This window comes from Haplochromis burtoni, unplaced genomic scaffold (genome assembly GCF_018398535.1).
Source record: "Haplochromis burtoni strain Fernald_Lab_line unplaced genomic scaffold, NCSU_Asbu1 Contig_360, whole genome shotgun sequence".
In the NCBI taxonomy this organism is placed as follows: Eukaryota; Metazoa; Chordata; class Actinopteri; order Cichliformes; family Cichlidae; genus Haplochromis; species Haplochromis burtoni.
Window position 1 is genome coordinate 99,660 of NW_024582721.1, and position 21,734 is coordinate 121,393.

Sequence of the window (21,734 nt, forward strand, 5' to 3'; positions counted from 1 at the left end):
TCAACTGTGAGAGACAGAATGTGAAAAAAAAATCCATGAATTCACATGGTAGGATTTGTAAAGAATTTATTCGTAAATTAGGGTGGAAAATAAGTATTTGGTCACCTCAAACAAGGAAAATCTCTGGCTCTCACAGACCTGTAACGTCTTCTGTAAGAAGCTTTTCTGTCCCCCACTCGTTACCTGTATGAATGGCACCTGTTTGAACTCATCATCTGTATAAAAGACACCTGTCCACAGCCTCAAACAGTCAGACTCCAAACTCCGCCATGGCCAAGACCAAAGAGCTTTCGAAGGACACCAGGAAAAGTATTGTAGACCTGCACCAGACTGGGAAGAGTGAATCTACAATAGGCAAGCAGCTTGGTGTGAAAAAATCAACTGTGGGAGCAATCATCAGAAAATGGAAGACATACAAGACCACTGATAATCTCCCACGATCTGGGGCTCCACGCAAGATCTCATCCCGTGGGGTCAAAATGATCATGAGAACGGTGAGCAAAGATCCCAGAACCACACGGGGGGACCTGGTGAATGACCTGCAGAGAGCTGGGACCAAAGTAACAAAGGTCACCATCAGTAACACACTACAACGGCAGGGAATCAAATCCCGCAGTGCCAGACGTGTTCCGCTGCTGAAGCCAGTGCATGTCCAGGCCCGTCTGAAGTTTGCCAGAGAGCACATGGATGATACAGCAGAGGATTGGGAGAATGTCATGTGGTCAGATGAAACCAAAGTAGAACTTTTTGGTATAAACTCAACTCGTCGTGTTTGGAGGAAGACGAATACTGAGTTGCATCCCAAGAACACCATACCTACTGTGAAGCATGGGGGTGGAAACATCATGCTATGGGGCTGTTTTTCTGCCAAGGGGACAGGACGACTGATCCGTGTTAAGGACAGAATGAATGGGGCCATGTATCGTGAGATTTTGAGCCAAAACCTCCTTCCATCAGTGAGAACTTTGAAGATGAACAGTGGGTCAAATGAAAGACAAGGAAGACACCCCGGGCAACAACAGGAAGTGCGCTTTTCAACGTGTACAGAAGCATCAATGAGAAGTGACGGACAAGGTAAGCGACCCATGTTGTAGGTGACGTCAGACGCCGGAGATTTTGGCGGAGAAAAAGCAAATGGTAGCGATAGAATTTAACAAAGGTTTTTCAAGCTTCAGTATTACCAAATATACTAATCAATTGTCATATAACTAACATCATCTGTTATCACCTTTAACACCCTGGAGGACAACGGGGAGAGTTTAGACGCTCTCCAAGATTACATCGACCGCTGTTTTCAAGATTTAGTAATGAAGTAAGGCCAGGAGTGCATCTTCCCCGGCCAAAATATAGACGCCGTCATCGAAGAGATGTCGCCCGGCAGACTCCCCCGGTACAACATCGCCTCCCGGCAAAGACATCGCAGACATCCTGGAGTCAATCGACAAGCATTGTCCAGTTTTGATGCGAGGCTGGCCCTGGTGGAGATTTTACACCGGGAATTTAAATCTCTGAGAGAATCCCTGGAATTCAGCCAGCAGCAGGTGGAAACGCTTGCCGCTGAAAATGCCACGCTACGGGAGTCGGTCTAAATCTCTCACCGATAACGTGACCCAGCTAAACATTGAAAATAAAAAAATAAAAGAGTCCGTTATCGATCTACAAGCCCGTAGCATGAGAGATAATCTTGTGTTTTCTGGTATTCCAGAAACTGCCGGAGAGGACGCAGAGGCAACGGTGAAAAACTTCATTAAAATCCACCTGAAGCTGCCGGAGGACACCGTAAAGAACATCGACTTCGATAGAGTACATCGCTTGGGGGGCGTGCGGTCGCGGACCGGGAGACCACGGCCTATTGTGGCCAAATTCGGTCAATTCAAACAGAAGGAACAGGTGAAGAGTCGCGGCAGAGAGCTGAAAGGAACGGACTTCAGCGTGAACGACCAGTTCCCCAAAGAGATCCTGGAACGACGCAAGGTCCTGTTCCCAGTTCGACGTAGCTTCATCCAGAAAGGCTCCCGTGCTGTCATCGCCGTGGACCGGCTCTACGTGGACGGACAGCTCTACCGCGACCCCGGCACCACACCGTGGTTATATTGACTGCACTCCAGATAAGAACCCGCTACACTCTTTTCTTATTCATTCACACTTTCTCCTTTAACATGGGTTTAACCTAGTAATATCAATATGATGTCATAGCAGATATAACACCGTCACCCTCCGTCATTACTTTAATTGGAATGTTTCCGTTTCGTTTCTTTTTTGTTGTTGTTGCTCACAGTTCATGTGGTTTCTTTCTTTCTCTTGTCTTTCACTGCTGTGATCACCTACTTCCCCACTCACCTACAAACAACACCCTCTATTTCTCCATATTTTCACACCACGATCACGCAAACACATCAGCTCAACGGCAGCACATTCACAACAGCCTCACAGCACGCACAGTGTACCTCTGGTGCAAATTACTGACCTCTGTCATCATTTTAGGTGGGGGAACTTGCACAATCGGTGGCTGACTAAATACTTTTTTGCCCCACTGTATAGTTAGCATGGCTGCCCCACATATTAGCATAGTGAAGCTGGAGGATGAACGCTAACTTTTTTCCACTCAATAAAAGTAAACGCGAGGGTTCCCGATGGTTAGGGACAAATGCAATTGTATGGTAGGATACTGTAAATGGACCAAACTTCACTCAGCAGAACAAATGAGATAATCCAGACACAATACAAGGTTAGTCATTAATTTACTGCTGCATGGGCTGGGCTGTAGTTACATTGTAAGGTTTTAAAAAATGAGCTTTAAAATTAATAGTGGCAATAAAAACCGAGAGAGACCGACAGTGATCACTGATGTTTTTAGAACAAAATGGCACATATTTCTGGCAGAAACACACACATATATATACACATTATTGTGTAACTGGAGTGCAAGTGTGGAGCAAGCCTTCAACTGAATACACCTCCAGGCTGGTCCCCCTGGTGGATACACAAGACATTACCACTAGTATTCCTAAATGCCGCTTAGGGGCGTTACTACTCATGGTTGCATGGTCCATGTCACAGGAGGGTCATCTATCAGCCGGCAATCGATCAGGATTCCACTAGGCATCCATCATGGTCCTGTCAGGGATGAGGCAACTATTTTAAGTGGCTGTAACTGTAAATCTCAAAACAAGGTGACTGTTTCTGGTGAACACTGTGAACCTTTCAAACAATAAATGAACTGATTCTTACATATCGCTTTTCTACTCTTCCATAGCACTCAAAGCCCTTTATACAACATGCTACATTCACACCCCTTCACAAAAGCACTTTCTTAAGTGCTTTTCAGTGCTTCCCAGCTAACATTCACACTCTGATGGTTGCATTGGAGAGCAACTTGGGGTTAATATCTTGCCCAAGTATACTTGGCGTGGAGACCAGGATCAAACCACAAACCTTCCAATCAGTAGATGACCTGCTCTACCTCCTGAGCTACAGCCAAGTTGATAGGATTTTAGTTCAGTGAGTGAGAACAAATGCAGTCAAACACAAAGCTTCTTTATATAAAGATTCTACAGTTCCAGTTAACTGGATAGCAAGCTAACCCACGAGTTTTGATGAGAATGTCCAGACTGATTCGAAGACTGCACTTTTGTTGCATTTCATTTGCCTTGGAAACTGGATGACAGATCTGGGAGTGATGCTACTCCTTGCTGAGCATGTTCCAGTAGTAAAGTCAGAAAGGCAAAGAAAAACAGGATTTGTTTTGCTCATTAGCAAGGCAGAGGCATTCATACATCACTAGCAATACAACACTGCCAAAAGAAAAACCTTAAACGCAGCACTGCAGCACATTCACAGACAAAGCTGTGCTGTGCAATACTGTGCACAAATACACAGTAGTCGCAGTGTAGATTACAAGTTCTTCAGTTTTACTAATGTTTACACACACACACACACACACACAGAAAATGAAACAACTTTTGGTTTCATACTATCTTATTAATAAATATGACTTGTTTTTCTGATTGTCTATTTGACTTTTACAATTCCTTGGCTGGTTCTTTGCTCAATATTTATTGCTATTATTTTTCACTTTCATTCTATAGACTATAAACGGTAAATCGACAGGAACTTATGTAGTGCTTTTCTACTCTAACTGAATGCTTTGAGCACTTTTAAAATTATGGTAGGGAATTGTGGCGGTATGGACCCTACTCAGGCTCTAACCCATGGCTCTCATTTCTAGCCTTTAATAGTCAACTATATTATACTCTAATCTCCCTGATCCCAATTTAATACTGCTCCCTCAGCCTACGTGCCAGGAATATTAAACAGGACGGTCACGTGCAGACTGGAGAGATGCTGCATTTTTTGTCTGATATCTGCTTGAGTTGGGTTGGAGAAGAATCCAGGTGGGGGAGAGAGAGAGGTTTATTTAGTCTTAGATGTAGTGTTATTTTTATTACACAATCTGATTAATTTTGACAATTTTCTGAGTTTATTTAAACTCATATTTTTACTAAGCTCCGATATCTACTCAAAGATAACGCAAATGACATATTAGCCCACAAGTGTCAGCAAACTGATACTTTCCTTGTCTTATTAGACATGCCCGTGTGATTTGTAAACATCAGACACAGAAAAAAATACTTGACTGCATCTATTAGCACAGTGCTGTCAAGGAGATCTGGCCTTACGGGGCTTAAAGCCTCAGGAGCATTGTGGCAAGAGCTAGAGAGTACACAACACCTTTAGTGGCTGGTAAATAAACAGGCAAATTGAAAGAAGTGATAACAGTAGGCAAGCTAAAAACAAAGCGAGCACGCCACTTAAAAGTGTTAACCAGATGACAGCTGAATTTCTTGCATGTCCAAGACAAGAAATTTAAATCACTTTGCATCAAGCTATTTCTTCAAATAACCTTAATACGATAACATGAGAGAAATATTTGATTTTGATCTCTTTCTATTGGTGAATACTTTAATAACAACTAGAATGTGATTATGTTTTTGTAAGGAGCTAAAAAAAAAAATTGTGTCAGTACCCAAAACTATAAGCGGTGTTCCATCAGGAAAAGGAAAGCAAGCAATGCTTGCCTTATCAGATCTAAAAACAGACATGATGTTTTAACCGACATTAAAACGTATCACAGCCTTTCATCTCATAAAGCTTCTAACCTGTTTGCATCCATCATTAAAATTACTGTAATCTTGTGACTGCAGCTGGCTATTATTATTGAAAGCTCCGCTGTTTTGTACTCAAAAGAATGTAGTAGCTGTCTCCATCTCCTGTTCACAATGACCGGGGTGAGCAGCTTTTTTCTGGTGGTTTTGCGCATGAGCATTGTGGATAAACCTTTGGTCTCTTTGGTAAACTGATAGCAGGCAAGCAAGGCAGAACAGTACAAATGCAGACCACAAAGTGGTACTACCACTTTGTACTGTGTACAAAGTGGTCTGGAAACAAAATGGTGTGGAAACAGAGCAAGCACTCAGTTATTTATCATTGTAACAGATCAGTTTCGTCTTGCTTAACCACCTTGGCCAACATATATCATGATAAATAAAACGAATAAAACGGGGGAAGTTGAACAGAAATTATTAATTTGTTTTAATATATCCAAGGCCTCAAGAAGAGCTTTTTCAGAGACCTCTGTTAATTTGGGGGAATATTTTTCTGCAGAATAATTCTTTTTATTTTCGATACTTTATGCACTTTTCATTGCTACAGTTTTATGTGCAATGAGAGTGTTTTCATAATGTTTTATTGCTTCTTTTCTTAAATTAGTGGTTTGAAAATGTCCTTGCCACTGTCAGATAGTAGTTAATTTTGTTTTTAGTAATATAATAGAATATAATAGATTTACATGTCTTCAGTCAGGAAGGAGTGCAGAAAGGTGAAAATGTCCATGAGAGTGCAGACGGCAGCACAAACGGTATGTTTTAATAAATACAGGTGAAACAAACCAAAAACAAACTTGCCAACTTGTACAGTAATTACATTTCATCTGAATAGTTGTTCCGAATGTGACATGTTTTGTTTTACTATTCATGCCATGTGCTGTAATTTTCAGTGACATTTGTAGTGAATGACCAATAAAAAGCTCACTTGCATGTTAAAAAAGAAAACAGAGAGACATCTTTAACTGTACAGTTTTTATAGCTGATGATGCAAGCTATAGATTGAGACAAAGGAGCTTGCAAAGATTGAGACGTTTCATTTATCTGTTCTTCCTGCTGTTTGCATGTCATGTTTAATGACACTGACTCTAATTAGGATTCGCAAACAGTAAAGTTAATTAAACTGTTATACAACAGACTTTGTTGAGCTAAAGTGATGATGAAATCTAGAAACAACTTGTTTATGTATATGGTGAGATCTATATCTAGACAACAACAGCTTTGTAAAACCCATCCATTTGCATTCATTATATTTCATTTGCATTTAATTTTTCGTATATTTTCTTTGCCTGGCTTCTTGGCTTTAAACCACATTTCATATTGTTTAAATAAACACTTTTGTAGAAATCAAATTTTAGAAATTTCAGTCTAACATTTTGCAGTGTTTTTGGCAAAACAGATCATATAAAGTCTTTTGTTAAAGCAAACTACATCTGTGCGTTCTCTTGTGTAAAATCAAGTTCAGTGGATATGACAAAGTAATTATGGGTTTTGAGATTACTTTTGGAAATTCTAAGCTAATCGTTGCTGTCAGCAGTTCAATGTTGGTATATTCCAAAATCATGTAAAAGCCTAAAACTATCAAGGCACTATTGGTCTGCATGAGGAAGTCTGTCTCTGATGATGTTACACAATTGCACGCTGTTGGAGCTCACCAACTTTGAGTGAGGTCAAAACACCACCCTTCGGCACTCTCTATGACCTTTACACAGGAAGTTGGGATTAAGGTAGATGGGGTGTGAAAAGGCATGCACTTTTATGAATGTGAACATATGTATGTGTGTGCCAGTGTGTAGTCACACAGTGTGTGCTTTCCAGTCTCCCGCTACCTCCTCCAGCCATCTTGAGCACCCTCATGTTGACTGCCAGAAGCAGCGGTTCCTATCTGCAGTGCGACGGAATCGAGATTGCTGGCTGGGGGATCATTATGAGGGCCATAAAAGAGCGATTTACAGGACGGCCAGTGAGTGGAGTCATCACCAACCCCCCACCTCACCCCAACACACACACACACACACACACACACACACACACACACACACACACACACACACACACACACACACACTTTTTCCTGCACTGCACCATGCTGGATCACCAACGAAAAGCCCAAAATGGAGAATCAGAGGCGAGCGGAGAGCATGATGACTTAAACATGAAGGTGAGGCACGTGGCAGCTTTAGTGGAATCTGCTTTATGACCTGTGGATCTAAGCAAGGGAATAAGGTGCCAGTACATTTTTGATCAGATAACAGAACACACCAAAAGGTAGAGCACTTTCAAAAAGCACAAAAAATGTCTTGTCTTAAAGTGAAAAACACATACAGTATGTGGTACTTTTTATTTTTTTACATTTATTATTATTTCTTTGGGGTTTTCTGTTGTTGTTGTTGTTGTTGTTGTTGTATTTTCCCACATATCCATAGCCCTGAACCCCTTAATCATCACAACCTGTGTTTGAATTATGATCATTTTAACCAATTATAAAATGTGTAATACTAGTCCTAGTTTTTAACAGAAAAAATGACCTTGTTGATATATATTGTTTTAAACCACAGTTTTCACATGATGTCAGATCTACTGGGACAATGTAGTGGACACGCCCACCTGGCAGGCATTTATCTAACTGTATTAAATAGTTTTTCATTACACTTTTGCACTGTGTTTTCAGCAGTTATTCTATGAATTAATCTTATGATTTCAACATTTTAATGACAACTATTGCAACTTTTTTCTAATTAAATATTTAACCATAGCTAACTATTTGGAAAATCCCTTCATTACATTTAATTACTTTTACATCAACCATTTGATCTCTACTTTTAACTTTTTTTCATTGCTTCAACTGTCTACCACAGGTATGATATGTGATATTGTAACTGTGTTATCACAACATCAATCTACTATTCATAACACAATCCTTTACTTATTCCTTGCTAGTGCTATATTTGGTCATATATAAATAAAGCAGAATTATTATTATTCACTATATTGTTAAAAGTATTCACTCACCTATTCAAATCATTGAAGTCAGGTGTTTTAATCACTTCCATGCCTACATAAATATAAAATCAAGCACCTAAGTATGTAGACTGCTTCTTCAAGTATTTGTAAAAGAATGGGTAAATTTCAGGAGCATGGTACCATGATAGCCACTTTGTGATATTTCCTTGCTACTAAATATTCCACGGACAACTTTCAATGGGAATGACAGCAACTCAGCCACAAAGTGATAGCCCTCCTAAAATAATAGAGTGGTAGTACTCAGAGGTCACCAACTTTCTGCTGAGTCAATCACTACAGACATCCAAATTCCATGGTCCCTAGAAATTAGCTCAACAACAGTGTGTAGAGAACTTCATGGAATGGGTTTCCATGATTGAGCAGCTCAAGCCTTACATCTGCAAGCACGATATAATTCGGCAGATGCAGTGCTGTAATCACCATTGGCCACCATTGGACTCAACAGAAGTGGAGATGTGTGGCAGTTGCCAAGAGAACGGTACTTGTCTGCATTGTGACAAGTACTGTGTAAAGTGTAAAGTTTGGTGGAGGGGGGATTATGGTGTGGTGTTGTTTTCAGATGTTGGGTTTGGCCTCTTAGTTCCAATGAAAGGAACTCTTACTGCTTCAGCATATTCTGGATAATTTCATGCTTCCAACTTTGTGAGAACAGTTTGGTGTTGTCCCTTTCTGTTCCATCATGAGTGCAGGCTAGTGCACAAAGCAAGGTCCATGAAGACATGGATGAGTAAACTTGGTGTGGAAGAACAGAATTCTGACCTCAAACCGATAGAACACCTTTGGGATGATTCATAGCAGAGACTGCAAACCAGGCCTTCTGGTCCAACATCAGCATCTGACATTACAAACATCTGGAAGAATTGTCAAAATTCCCAGTTCTAGATGCAGTGAAGCATCCCACAGCATAATCCTTCCACCACCATGTTTAACGGTGGAGAAAGTGTTCTTTGGCTTGTAGACCTCTTTCTTTCTCCAAACATAAGCAGTGTCGCTACTGCCAAAGATATATACTTTTACCTCATCTGACCAAAGGATGCATTTTCAGTATGTTCAAAAAGTCATTTTATACAAAAAGATCATAAATGTCTGGACATGTACACTCTATCCAGATTTGAAACTGGTAAACAGAAACAGGGAGAGTGAGGTACTCAGAAGAGGACTTTTGAACATCCACTATTCCATCACATGTTTAAGTACAAATCCATCTGCCGAGGAAGACTGTGTTATATAACTGGAAGCTCCAGGAGAGCTACTGAATGGAAATGTGGTGAGAGGTTCACTGTCTTTCAAGGAAAATAAAAGAAATGTCAATCCCAGTTGAAAATATTCTTTACATTTGAGTTTTAGCACTTAAATCTACCAAGTTGTCTACAGCCTATCAAAAACATTAAACCTGCAGATGAAGAGCAGCGCATGAAAACAAGCACAAATCAAAGCAGCGTAGTCATCTAAGGAACGAGTTATGTTTACCTGCATTTGCAATAATCTGTTAGGCCACCAAGTGGGTACAGAAAGATGACGGGGTGGGGTTTGAAGGTACCGTTGTGTGTTTTTGCGTGGGGATGCGTGTGAGTTGGGGAGAGAGAGGAAGAGACAGAGGTCCTCCTCTCTCTCTCTGCTCCCCACTGTTTGCCAGTCTAATCAGGCCTGCTGTACCCCTGTATATTAGAAGCCAGTTTGTGGTGAGCCCTGCTGTGTGTGCTCCCAACAAGGCCCCATTTCCCCAGGCTACATGTCTGAAGCACACCCTGTGTTAGAGAAAGGAGTGTGTCACACATTCACACACATACACACAAAGAACCTGCGGCATTATCTGAAAAAATCCAGTCTCCTTTTCTGTACTTCTCAATATTGCCTTTTATTCTTATGTCTGGTCTTGAAACCCTTCAACCAATATGTCATCTGTATTTAAACAGTCTACCTTTCATTTCACTTTGTATTCCTGTGTGTATGTACATCCTTTCTGATTATCCTGCATTGGCAGATGTTCTTTACTTGCGCTTTTGGCAATACACACACACACACACGCACACACACATATACATATATACATATATATATATATATATATGTGCGCTTTTTAAAAAAGCTGACAAAATACGTGACTTCGCCTACATTCTGTAAAAAGGTACTGTTATTTTCAATAAAGAAATAAAGATAAAAATTGAGGCTGACTGAATGAATGTTGTCTTTGCACAGAGTGTGGGTTAGCAGCTGTGAAGTGTAAATTATGTCCCATTCTGTGTTTGCTGTAGGCCACTCGTGCTAACAAAAGATAACATGGATCACTAAGTTGTCCAAGTAAGAAATTTAAAAAAGGTAAAATTTGGACTTTCATTCTCAACTAAAGTCAAGCGGAAGGATACTCATAAAAATGAGTATCTTAAAGAAACAGCCAATAAAGCCACTTGAGCTATGACACAGTTTCTTGCATTCAGAAGCAGCTGAACACCAACACATGCTGACCCGGTAAATGGAAAAAAGCACGGCCTGTTTTAAGCCCATCAAATGGTGAGAGACTTTGGGTTGCTGGAATAGCAGCACAGTGGTGGAGAACGCATTGATGCATTGTGGCAGTGAGGATAAATAGACTTTATGGTGCATTAGAGACTCACACAAACATGGAGGCTATAACAAAATGTGTCAATCCTAGGATGTATCAAATTAAAAGTAATCTCCTCCTGTGTATATTGTCATGTTGTAATGTTGTCAACAACTGCATATAGAGGCTGAATAACTCGCTTTAGCTTTGTGAATTAAGGAACTAGCAGCATGGCTAACTGCTAACCTTTCCAGAAACACAAAGAAACCCCATCAATTCAAAATACAGGGGCCAGGACCAGCATGAGAAGCGCTTTCAGCAAAGATCCACTATGGAGGCATGTCAGTGGTAATGTGCACCACATACAGTTCTGCATTTGTACGGCTGTCAAAGACAAGAAGGAATTTTATTTCTATTTTTCTCAGATTTTTTGAAACGTATAAAATGACAATGACTACTTCTCGTAAGACAAAAATGTGTTTATTTGATTTTAGAGATTTATGAAGTAACGTGTAAGCAACTAAATGTAGCATATGCTTCCATTTAATGTATACAGCAGATGTATGATACAGCCTGTGAGCACTTTTGAAAAGCACATTCACCCTGTTGTTTATCATTGATTCTCTACTCCAAGTTCTCTTCATGTAAAGTAAGTGAGCTGTTAAGTCAAGCATAAAAGTGTCACCTTAAAAGAGCGCATTGGTAAACACATCTCTTCTACCCGGGCTGGTTCTGAGAATTACAAGGACATTTCTGTTGAAAACAGAAACGACTATTATGATGTCTCTTTCAATTAAGCCCGTGTTTCCATCTCAGCCGCAAATTCTACATTCGTAACCTAAAAAACAAAAGACTCACCCGCTTTTTAATAAGATGCAGAGAATCCAGAAGGATCTTTATTGTAAATGCCACAACTCATTAGGCTAATTACCCTATCACACATTTACTCTGCTGCTAATAACAAAGTAGGCAGAGAGACAGAGAGACGGAGAGAGAAAAGCACACATCTCCTCATAAAATTGGCATTCCAGCAATTAGTGAAAAGAAACATTAAAGCCTGCACAGGCTTCCTGAGCAAAATAATTAAAGAAAAATGGCAGAGATGCTGATTCTCACTGCTCTTCTCCTTTCAAAGTCTACAGCCCCCATATGAGCACAGCACAGAAGCATAAAAACAAAGTGCTATTTGTGTCTTTTTGCATAATTTCACTCACTGTGGGAGACGGAAGTGAAGTCAAATTTAATTGTGTTTATAACAAGGTGCGTTTAGTCATTAGTTCCTCACAAGGGCAACAGTCATGCCAAAAATTCTAATCTGCTCAGCACTTCTTTGAGTGCTTAAACACAACTATTTCAATAGGAGACTTTAAACAGCACATGCTGGTGAATTCTTAGGGCTGCCTCTAAAAGCTAATTACTGCATTTTAATGACGGGCCATTATACATATTAACTGACTCATTCGACATTATATTCTCCGTAGCACCATTTACTCTCATCTCAATTTACCCTTTAGCCCACTGCTTTTTTATCACATAAAGACACTGATCATCTACAGCTATGTTTGTCTGTAACACTACGTTTCACAGACCCTGCCATTCTGTGAAGGTTCATAGTTGGAAAGGAGATATCTCAAATGGAAAACTTTTCTCAATTTAATGATCATTTTTAAAATTTTAATCCCCTTATAGGCCTCTGCATGTATCCCATTCACTCAGTGAAGCAATAGCGATCTACTAATCCAGCACCCGGGGAGCAGTGTGTATAAAAGGGTACATTCCTTAAGGGTACCTCAGGATAACTGTTCGGTGGATTCAAACCCCCGACCTTGTGATCATGGAGCAAACCCTCAAACCTACTGACCCATCCCACCCCTAGGAAGACTCCTAACAGAGTAAAATGACTAAATATTTACTGAGAACTACTAAAGAAGTTCCACTCTCTGAACTTTCACTTTCATTTGGGGAACTACAAGACCATCTAGCTATTTATTATTAATAAGTGCCACTAAAGTTTATGAAAGTGTTTAATTTCAGTATACATGTAAAGTATTAACAGACTGCTAGTGTTTTTGTTTGCAACTTATTAGCTATACTGTGTTTGTGAAAAATAAAATAAAATCTGGAATATTCTTGCCCAGAAACAAGTGTAAAAGATTACTTTATAAGGATTGTAAAGATTACTTCCTTTGTGCAAGCAGAATCAAAACTGCAGAGAGAAGAGCAGATGCAAATATCAGAGCTAAACAATACAGGTTCTTCCCATCACTGTCTGTTTGGTTTTAATCACTGCTACCTATACTCTGGAATACCTGATTCTAATCTAATCTAACCTGATGGACTGGAAATTATAGTCAATGCAGGGGTGCAATTCAAATGGGATGCACATATTTTGTCTTTATATGATTAAAGTGCCAGTTTAGGACAGTCAGTTCATATAATGCAAGTCTATTCTTGTCAGCTGTAGCTTTTAGCTTAATAATAAAAGCAAGTAGTCAACAAACAGGTTTTATAACTGAGATCACACTTTAATAATTTCAAACGTTCTATATGTCACAGCTAGAATTAGAAATTCGTATTGTATATGTGGTTGAGAACTGTTAAAGGAGGAAACCAAGATCCAAAACTCCCCAGAGGAAATGAAAGAAGGGCTGATTCCACCACCACAAATACACCCGGAGCTGCTCCAAACATGGTGCCTCACATCAAAGACAGCCTTGTATCTCAGTGGATCAACCAAGGACTTTACAGTGGCTTGCCTCAGGTCTGCACATGGGGGGGGACTCACATCTCCAGCAGTGGCAGATACACCGTAGGTGGGACCCTAATACCATACAGTGCTGGGCAGCCTTCACTCAACAAATCAAGTTAGTTGCTGATAGTCTGGCAACACCAGGAGATCAGCCAGCTTGATTAAAAATGTCTGTATATTTTGAATAATTTACTTCATAAATAGATAATATAAACTCATTATAAGGGTTTATCAATATTCTAGTGATGAGCTGAGAGAAGAGGGAGGTGTAATTTGTATCTTTTTTTTTGCTGGCATTTTTTTTTTTTTGCCGGCATTCTGGGTTTTCCCCAAGCAGTAATTTTCTTACAAACATATATATATACATACATACATACATACGTATATCTATATATCTATATATATATATATATATATATATATATATAGTATATATAATATATATATATATATATATATATATATTATATATATAATATATATATAAGATATGATATGTATGTATCAATATTCTATTCAAAATCAAATCAAATCAATGTATATATATATATATATAGAGAGAGAGAGAGACAGAGAGAGATGTAGACTTTTAAATAAAAGATTAGTCAAATGGTGCTGAAAGTGTGACTTGAGATTTATTTGCTGATCATATGATTAATTTGAATTTTGAATAATTTGAATACAGAACTTCCACACAATCTGAAAATGTAAAAAAGCAATTCACTACACAGCATAAATGTCAACTTAATATATCTACCAGTGCCGGGCAGCTAATATAAAAACATAACCTAAGCAGCAGCGTAACTGTGGTAACTACTTTCTTTATTTCCTATAAACAGTATAACCTTTTTCTTTTGTAATATTGCTGCACTTTACAAAGACATTGGCCAGAACATAAAGTAAAAGCCTGTAAAATAAGTATTACGAGTAATTGTGACACATGATGAAATCCATTTTCACAAACATCTCTATTATCTCTATTAGTATGGTTCATGTGTTTCTACTTAAATGAACATCTATTCACAAGTGTGATTCCAAAAGAAGCTCTCTTTCATCTGAAGAGTGATGCTTACCTTTGAAAATGGCTGTTGGCGTGAAAGAGAAATAAATTATGTTTTACAATGTTGATCTGGAGTCAAGCTAAAACCTCACACAAAACAAATGGCCAATAAAATTTCAAATATCACTTTCAACAGCAAATAAACAAATGATTTAAATTTCTTTTTTGTCCTCTTCTGGTCTGCTTTATTTTTGTTGGCTGTTCGTAATTCAAAACAGTGAGTTTATAATGAGTGATAATTATAACAATTTAGAGCCCACCTCATTATACAGACAACTGCTGCACTATGAGATACTTTTTTTAAAGTCTTGTAACATTTACACAGTTCAAAGCAGAGAAAACTGAACTGCCTATGAGGAGTCAAGGAACAAAGGTGCTCTTTGGTTTATAAATGAAATCTGAAGAAAGCCCCTTCAAGTATAATTCCAAAAGCTTTTATGTCATGGCTAGTTTGAGAGAATGCATTAAAAACAACACTAGTGCCTGTGTCCTTCATCGGTGAGTAACACATCAAGTTAATTTACTACAGTCTCTTAAAGTCAGCATGAAATGAAACATTTCTTCAAAGGGGAACAATTGAAATGTAATTCAGAAGCAGAAGGGTGCACACTGCCAAACTTCATGACACAAACACATGGCTAAATAATCAAAACAAAAAACCACTGATAAACAACATGGTCTTTCTCTGCTTCTTGTCCCTGGTCATCTTTACATATTTATGTTTTCAGACTGGCTTATAGCCCTTACAGTAAGAGATGTCTCATGAAAAATGTAACCAACCTGTAAACAGCCCTCTTGTCAGATTCAAGCTGGGCCTGGGGGTCAAGGGTCACACTGACAGAGCTATTTGGTGCTGCAGAGGCTGCTGGGATGTGGACCTGTGGGGTCTTGGTGTTCTGTTGAGTCGTGCCCGTCATCTGGTGATATTTAAAATAATCACAAAATGACTTAATGATAAATTTATGTTATTTTTTTCTTACATTGGCAATTATGACTTTGAATATTGCTTTTGTTTTAGTATCATCTGTGATGTTGCATATATACGGTGATTTAGGATGCTAATACGCTCACAGTAATACTCCTAACACGGCAGTGCTAAGATTGAATGATTATCATTTATTTAAAGCATGCTGACATGCTCATATTTAGTAATTACCACTAATTAAGTACTTTCAAAATCCTACATCATCTCAAGTTATCGCAGTTTCATTGCGATAACTTGAGACGACGATTTTCAGAAAACTTGACCTCTGACCTCTAACCTTGAGGTTTAGGTCACTGAGATTTGAACTTGTTTGTTTTTAGTATGTGGTCCTTTGGTATCAATTTGGAAATCCTAGGTTATCACACTCACAAACTTGGGTGTCCATGTTGACTGCCAACCCACCCACCTGGCAGGGTGATGACAGCCCCTCAGATATATATAAAAGTCATTTTTTAAAAGTAATTCTTGTAATTGCTTTTCGAAGCAAGTAAGGCCACAACATGCACTGAATTCTGTCAGACACCAAATGAGGATGTCGCTGGCATGAATCATTATGGCTCGACGGGTCAGTGGCCTGATGATGCTGTTAAGCAAATGAATTGTGAGTGAATGAGTGAGTTAGGACAGGTTGAGTAATTGAACAAGACACTTACAGATCTTATAGACTGCTGTTAAATGATAAATATCCAGTTTGGAACAAGAAACTGAACAGTGAATTAATCAGAATGTAGAAAAGGAGTACAAAAGATTTCGACTGCCTCTGTCAGTAAATGTTTAGATTTTATATATGTCTTATAAGATGCACAAGTCTCATAGGATGTTTTTGCTTCTTTTGAAGGTATTTGTATTGTGGGTGAGAAAGAGGGCTAACATGTTTTACAAACATGACAACTCGTCTCCTTGATTATCTTCTTCCTTCATTCCACTTTTCTCTCTCATTCGTTTTTTATGAGGATATGTATGTAAAAAAAAAAACCCATCCCCCTTCTGTTTTTTTTCAGCAGGGTGGGGTGGAAGGAAGCTTCAAGTCTTAATCCCAGCACCAAATGGGAAATAAATTAGGTTCTTCACACTTAACTAGCTCTAATTTGCATTTACCGAGCACACAGGCTGCAGCTCGGGAGCTCTCCCCTGGCACTAATCCTCTGGCGAAAGCAGACAGAGGTGCTATGAACAACAAGCAGGGTTAGATGGTCAGATGAACCTACTCTATTCCACCATCACAGGATGTCTGTGGCGCTGAACAAAATATTCTCTATTCTAATATTTCTGTACTATTATGTATTATTCTTAGGCGCACTGTGTTTCTGGTGATCACTCGGTATAAGCTGTGTATTTTTACACAGGTATCACTGTATCTGTAAGTTATTATTTAAAGCTAATGTTCAGCCAGGGATTCTCTTTATGTGCTTTATCATCTTTTATGACAGCATCTTTTTTCATGTTCACCCTTAATAATTCTCATAAACTTAAGGAAAAGTTACAAACAGATATGATTTTGAATAGTCGATTTAGAGGCTGGTTCACTACAAATAGCTACACATTTGTTTTACATCTATGAATGGTGCTGTACTGTAGTTCTCACAAAGGATCACCCATCCAAAATTCTATACAAGTCTGTTTAGAACATATCCTTGTAAAGAACATCAGTACATCTGCTGATGCATGGCTTGTGAGTCTGCCAAACTATCAGCCCACAACACAATAAGCCAGCTCCACACTAGTTCCACTTTATATGTTTTAGGCTTTGTGCTAACACCTGGAGGCCAGATAGCAAGTGTGGCCTTAGTAGGTTGGAACTGACTGGGCTAACGGGTGAGTAGACAGGACCAAAGGCAGGTCATGATATCATTGAGTATATGGTTTAGATTATATGTCATAGAATATGAAATGATTTGTAATTTAACAAAACATTTTATGTCATTTTCCTTTAGTTAATTTCTGTGTTCTCACAAAAATCAAAACAAATTCAAAACCTCAGCTCCAGTTGAAAAGAACGGCCTAATGCATACTGAGAAAAGATAGCTAGATAAAAAACAAGGGCATGAATCCACTGTCAACAAAACCCCAAATGTTAAACGTTACTTTCATTTTTTTTTCTTTAACTCCAGAAGTTGTTTAAAATGACACTATGTATGAATCATGAGAGGCTGCTCTTAAATGTGTACTACAAATCATCTTAGAAATTCAACTATAAAACAGTAAAAGTTTCAGTTTAGGTAAAAATTCAAAATGATTATTTTTCAAATCTTTAACCTTCAATCCTTCTCATCAGATCCAGATTTATGCTTGTTGGCACATCCCCAGTTAAGTAAGAGCTCAGATAACACAGAAAACCTCCATAAGCCAAGCTGTGTGTTCACATTAGACACAGGGGTTACTGTACAGAGGTTTGTACCATATGACAAGTCTTTAAGTTGGCGCTCTAACCTGTTGGCTCTCCTGGTACGATGGCGGAGGAGCGCTCTGGGTGGCCATCATTGTCACTGCAGATGCTGGGGACACATGTTGCATCATGGGATAGTTTCACATTGAGACTGGTAAAGAAACAGACAAGAAAGAAAAAATCATAAATCCAGTGCAAGCAAGCAGTGATTGCAAATTCTATGACAGCAGCCACCACCAGGTGCTGCTATGATTAAATCATACGAGATGGGTTTCTCAAACACATCATCTCACACTTCTATCCCTTCTGCACTTACTAATTTATTTCTTTGCTATATTTCTCTTCAGTCTACTTCTGCATGTGTTGCATAGAGCTCACAGAACAGTCAGTATTAACACTGAGTGATCTAACAATGCTGACAAGTAAAAAGAAAACAACCTGATTAAGTTTGTGCAGCCCTTTTAATGAAATACTTTACATAGCAGCAGGTTCATAAGGATACCACAAATAAAGCCCACTACTTGTTTACCATTTACAGAGAGCTATGCTTGTTTGCTAATTACAGATGGCTTTACATGCATTGTGGCGGAGTCACCTTGGTCGTCTCAATGTTTTGGCTGCTGATGTTGTTGCTGTGCTGTAACTAAGCCAATCAAGAGGGCTAATTAGGGCTCTTGTTGGTAGGCTAATTGCTATTGGCCAAGACCCCACAGGGCTGAGGGCCGTACCCTGTGGAACTCTGTTGTAACCATTGCCCCCACCCCCACTGAAGGAAGCTAATTGGTTTGCAGAGACACACATACACACACACAGCACAGCTGGATCTCTTTCCTTAAGTTACATTTAACCTATGTGTATACTGCATGAAAACGCCTTGTTAATGTGAGCTGATGGCAGAAAATGTGTTTTAGATAAAGGTGTGGTTAAACTTTATTAAACCTTTTGTGAGATTTCAACTTTTAAAAAAAGGCAGGCTTTAAACTCTGATCTCACAAATCATGTGAGATCAGACACATGTGGGGTTTCAATCTGTCACTTTAAACAATCCGTTTGCTCGGTACCCTGAGCTGGGAGAGTTATTGGAAAAATGCACTCTAATGCCACATAAAGCCTTGCGTGGTTGTGAAAGACAGGCAGCAGTTACAATGGACTGGTGCACTTGGACTGAATGGTATTGACCTGGAGGAAAAGCACTTGATTACCAGCTAGTGAAACGAAACTGGAACATCTGACCAAAATCTCTGTACCGCTTGCAACATCCGCTCAGGAGATACCGCCTCAGGAAAGTGGAGCCAATCAACCAGACTGTTAAAGCCAAGGATTTGCAGTATTTGACAGTGAAGTTACAGACTATAATAATCATATAACACTGTTTACATGATAGTATAAACGAGGATCTTGGACAGACTACAAAAGAAAGACTGCAAAAATATGTAATGAATAAGTATATGAGACACAACAAGTTGGACTATTACAGAAACATTAATGAGATTATGTTTGAGTATTATGCGGCATTCCTCCTTCCAGCACTATAAAATCTCCTCCTATGGCCTCCTGTGTGTTGAGCTGAGTGAACAAAAAGGCTCCTTTTGGGTAGACTTCAGTATCTTCAGGAGAAAGACGGGAAGCAGCAAGAGCAACTTTTTTCTCCTCTCTTCTCTGGGATATTACATGACAGACATTTCACTGCCAGTCAGCTCATCACCCACTGAGACTCAGACCCTGACAATGTCTCTGAATGGAAAAGTCAGAGAAAAGACAACCAGAGTAGATCTTTCTCTGTTTGAGTGGCACCCCTATCCACCACCGCTGCCAGCATTTTGATTTCAAATGGTGATTTGGTTTCTAATTTGGGGTTTCAGTTGTAAATCTGCATGTTTTATTGTGTCATTCTGTTTCAGTGTGTATGTATTCAGTGCACCCATATATAAGCAGGACTGTTTGCTCTGCGTGCGTTCACACTTGTTTGTGTGCCATGCGCATGTCTCAGTGAGTCGTGTTGTGTACCGATTGTGTCTTCTGGTTTCTGTTCTCATTCCAACTGGTATCAGCTGAAAGGCATCTTCTCTGTTATCAGTCCTCATTTTAATTGCAAATGAAGCGAGCGTGTTAGTGATTAAATGGAAAATTGCACATTAATTGATGAGACTGAAGATAAAGCAATTCCAATTACCACACAGTATTTTACGCAGCCTCTCAAGTTTTGCCATCCCTCAAAGGAACAAGCCACCAAATGGTAAATTTGAGCAGGCAATGGTGCATCCATAAATATACACACACTGAAACATAACTTGTGCACAAACACATACTATACCAAGGCTGCTGAGGCGTGAATGTACATACAAGAGCAGACAAGAACACTGGGGAAAATAACCCAGAAAAACACCAACAAGATATTTAATTTCAACCCAGCAAAAAAAATTCTCTCATGAATTTGAAAGTACAATTTTTGAAGACAATAAGCATCTGTCACCAACCATTTCCAAAGTCACCAAAGGTGTGTGGTTACACAATAAATTGTGAAATTAATTTCGGGGATAAATGACATGTTTGTTCCTCAACAAGGCCCTTTCAATTATTGCAAAGTTCATAATGCATATCAATTGAAAAGTGCCTGTAGTCACAATCAAAATTCAAGAGCAAGCATAAAATAAAAAATGAGAAGTAGGCATAAAATTATTTCAACAAACATCAAAGGGTTTTGTGAATTTGGATTGGAGGCAGACGTTCTCTTTCATCGGATTGTGTGCAATAAGGAACATTTCTATTCAGCATTCAATTTTCCAACAATTCTCAGGCATAGAATGGGCCTGTGCTCTATTGATGCAAGGTTAGGCTGCAGTGTAGCTGCGGTTTCACCCCGTTTACCTCCGGCATTGAATAAATATTCATATCTAGTCACACATGATGTGATCACTGCCTGTGGACTTCACAGTTCAGCTATGTCTGAAGTGTTTTTTCTCTGCTTTGGTTTAAAGGTGAATTTCTTACAAAGTGTCCAGCTTCTATTATACATGGGACGAGAGTGTTTCGTGCCACTGACTACGGTGATAAAAGAAACTTTGCGATTTAAACACACAAAGCAGCACCCTGGAGAACACTTCTTGCATGCCAAACTGTGACCTGGTAGCGGGCTTACACTGGTTCATTAATAAAAACAAGCCTGTTGTAGACAGAGGTGCGGTATTCTCTCAGGTTGACTTATCAACACTTCACAGCAAAGAAGTGAACAGAGGTGATGGTGTTGACAGTCGCACAAACTGTGGAGTACAGGTAATGTGAGTCCTCACATGTAAAACTGAAAATAACCATGTTGCTGAATTGGTGGTTTGATGTGAGGCTGTGATGTTCAGATTTTTATAGCACTCTTGAATTCAGTCTCCAACCAGATTAAAGCTGAATGTTAACATTAGCATGCATTAGTGTGCTGTATATGCATACCTATATATATATAATGTAAAAAAGTGACCAAGTTAAATATGTTTTGTTAGCATGTTTGCTCCATAATATTATCCATTATCATCTTATTTATTTTACTTTAGCATGCCAACAACACGGCATAATCTTACATTACCAAGTCAACCGTGACACTTTCTATCACTTGACGCTGTACACATGTAGACTCCACAGTATCAACCATTACCATCCATCAATCCACTTTCTTCCACTTATTTGAAGCCACTTTCTCTAGCTTATCCGGGGGAACACTGAGGTATTCCCAGACCAGCCAAGAGACATAATCCATCCATCTTCTTCCGCTTTATCCGGGACCGGGTCGCGGGGGCAGCAGCCTAAGCAGAGAAGCCCAGACCTCCCTCTCCCCAGC

At 39.2% G+C, this 21,734-nt stretch overlaps 1 protein-coding gene across 4 annotated transcripts in view; it reads right to left on the reverse strand.

Annotated features, from left to right (window-relative positions):
* The window catches only part of pknox2 (pbx/knotted 1 homeobox 2), a 118,031-nt gene that overhangs the window by 35,788 nt on the left and 60,509 nt on the right, over nucleotides 1–21,734 (reverse strand). For 3 of the 4 annotated variants that reach the window (XM_005943351.3, XM_014340420.2, XM_014340421.2), the window contains exons 2-4: nucleotides 17,953–18,059; nucleotides 15,318–15,454; nucleotides 14,551–14,562 (exon numbers count right to left, since the gene is read on the reverse strand). In XM_005943351.3, coding sequence (XP_005943413.1) covers nucleotides 14,551–14,562; nucleotides 15,318–15,454; nucleotides 17,953–18,039 — 236 coding nt within the window. In that variant the 5' untranslated portion in view covers nucleotides 18,040–18,059. The remainder of the gene's footprint in view (nucleotides 1–14,550; nucleotides 14,563–15,317; nucleotides 15,455–17,952; nucleotides 18,060–21,734) is intronic. The other variant, XM_005943352.3, reaches the window with a different exon arrangement.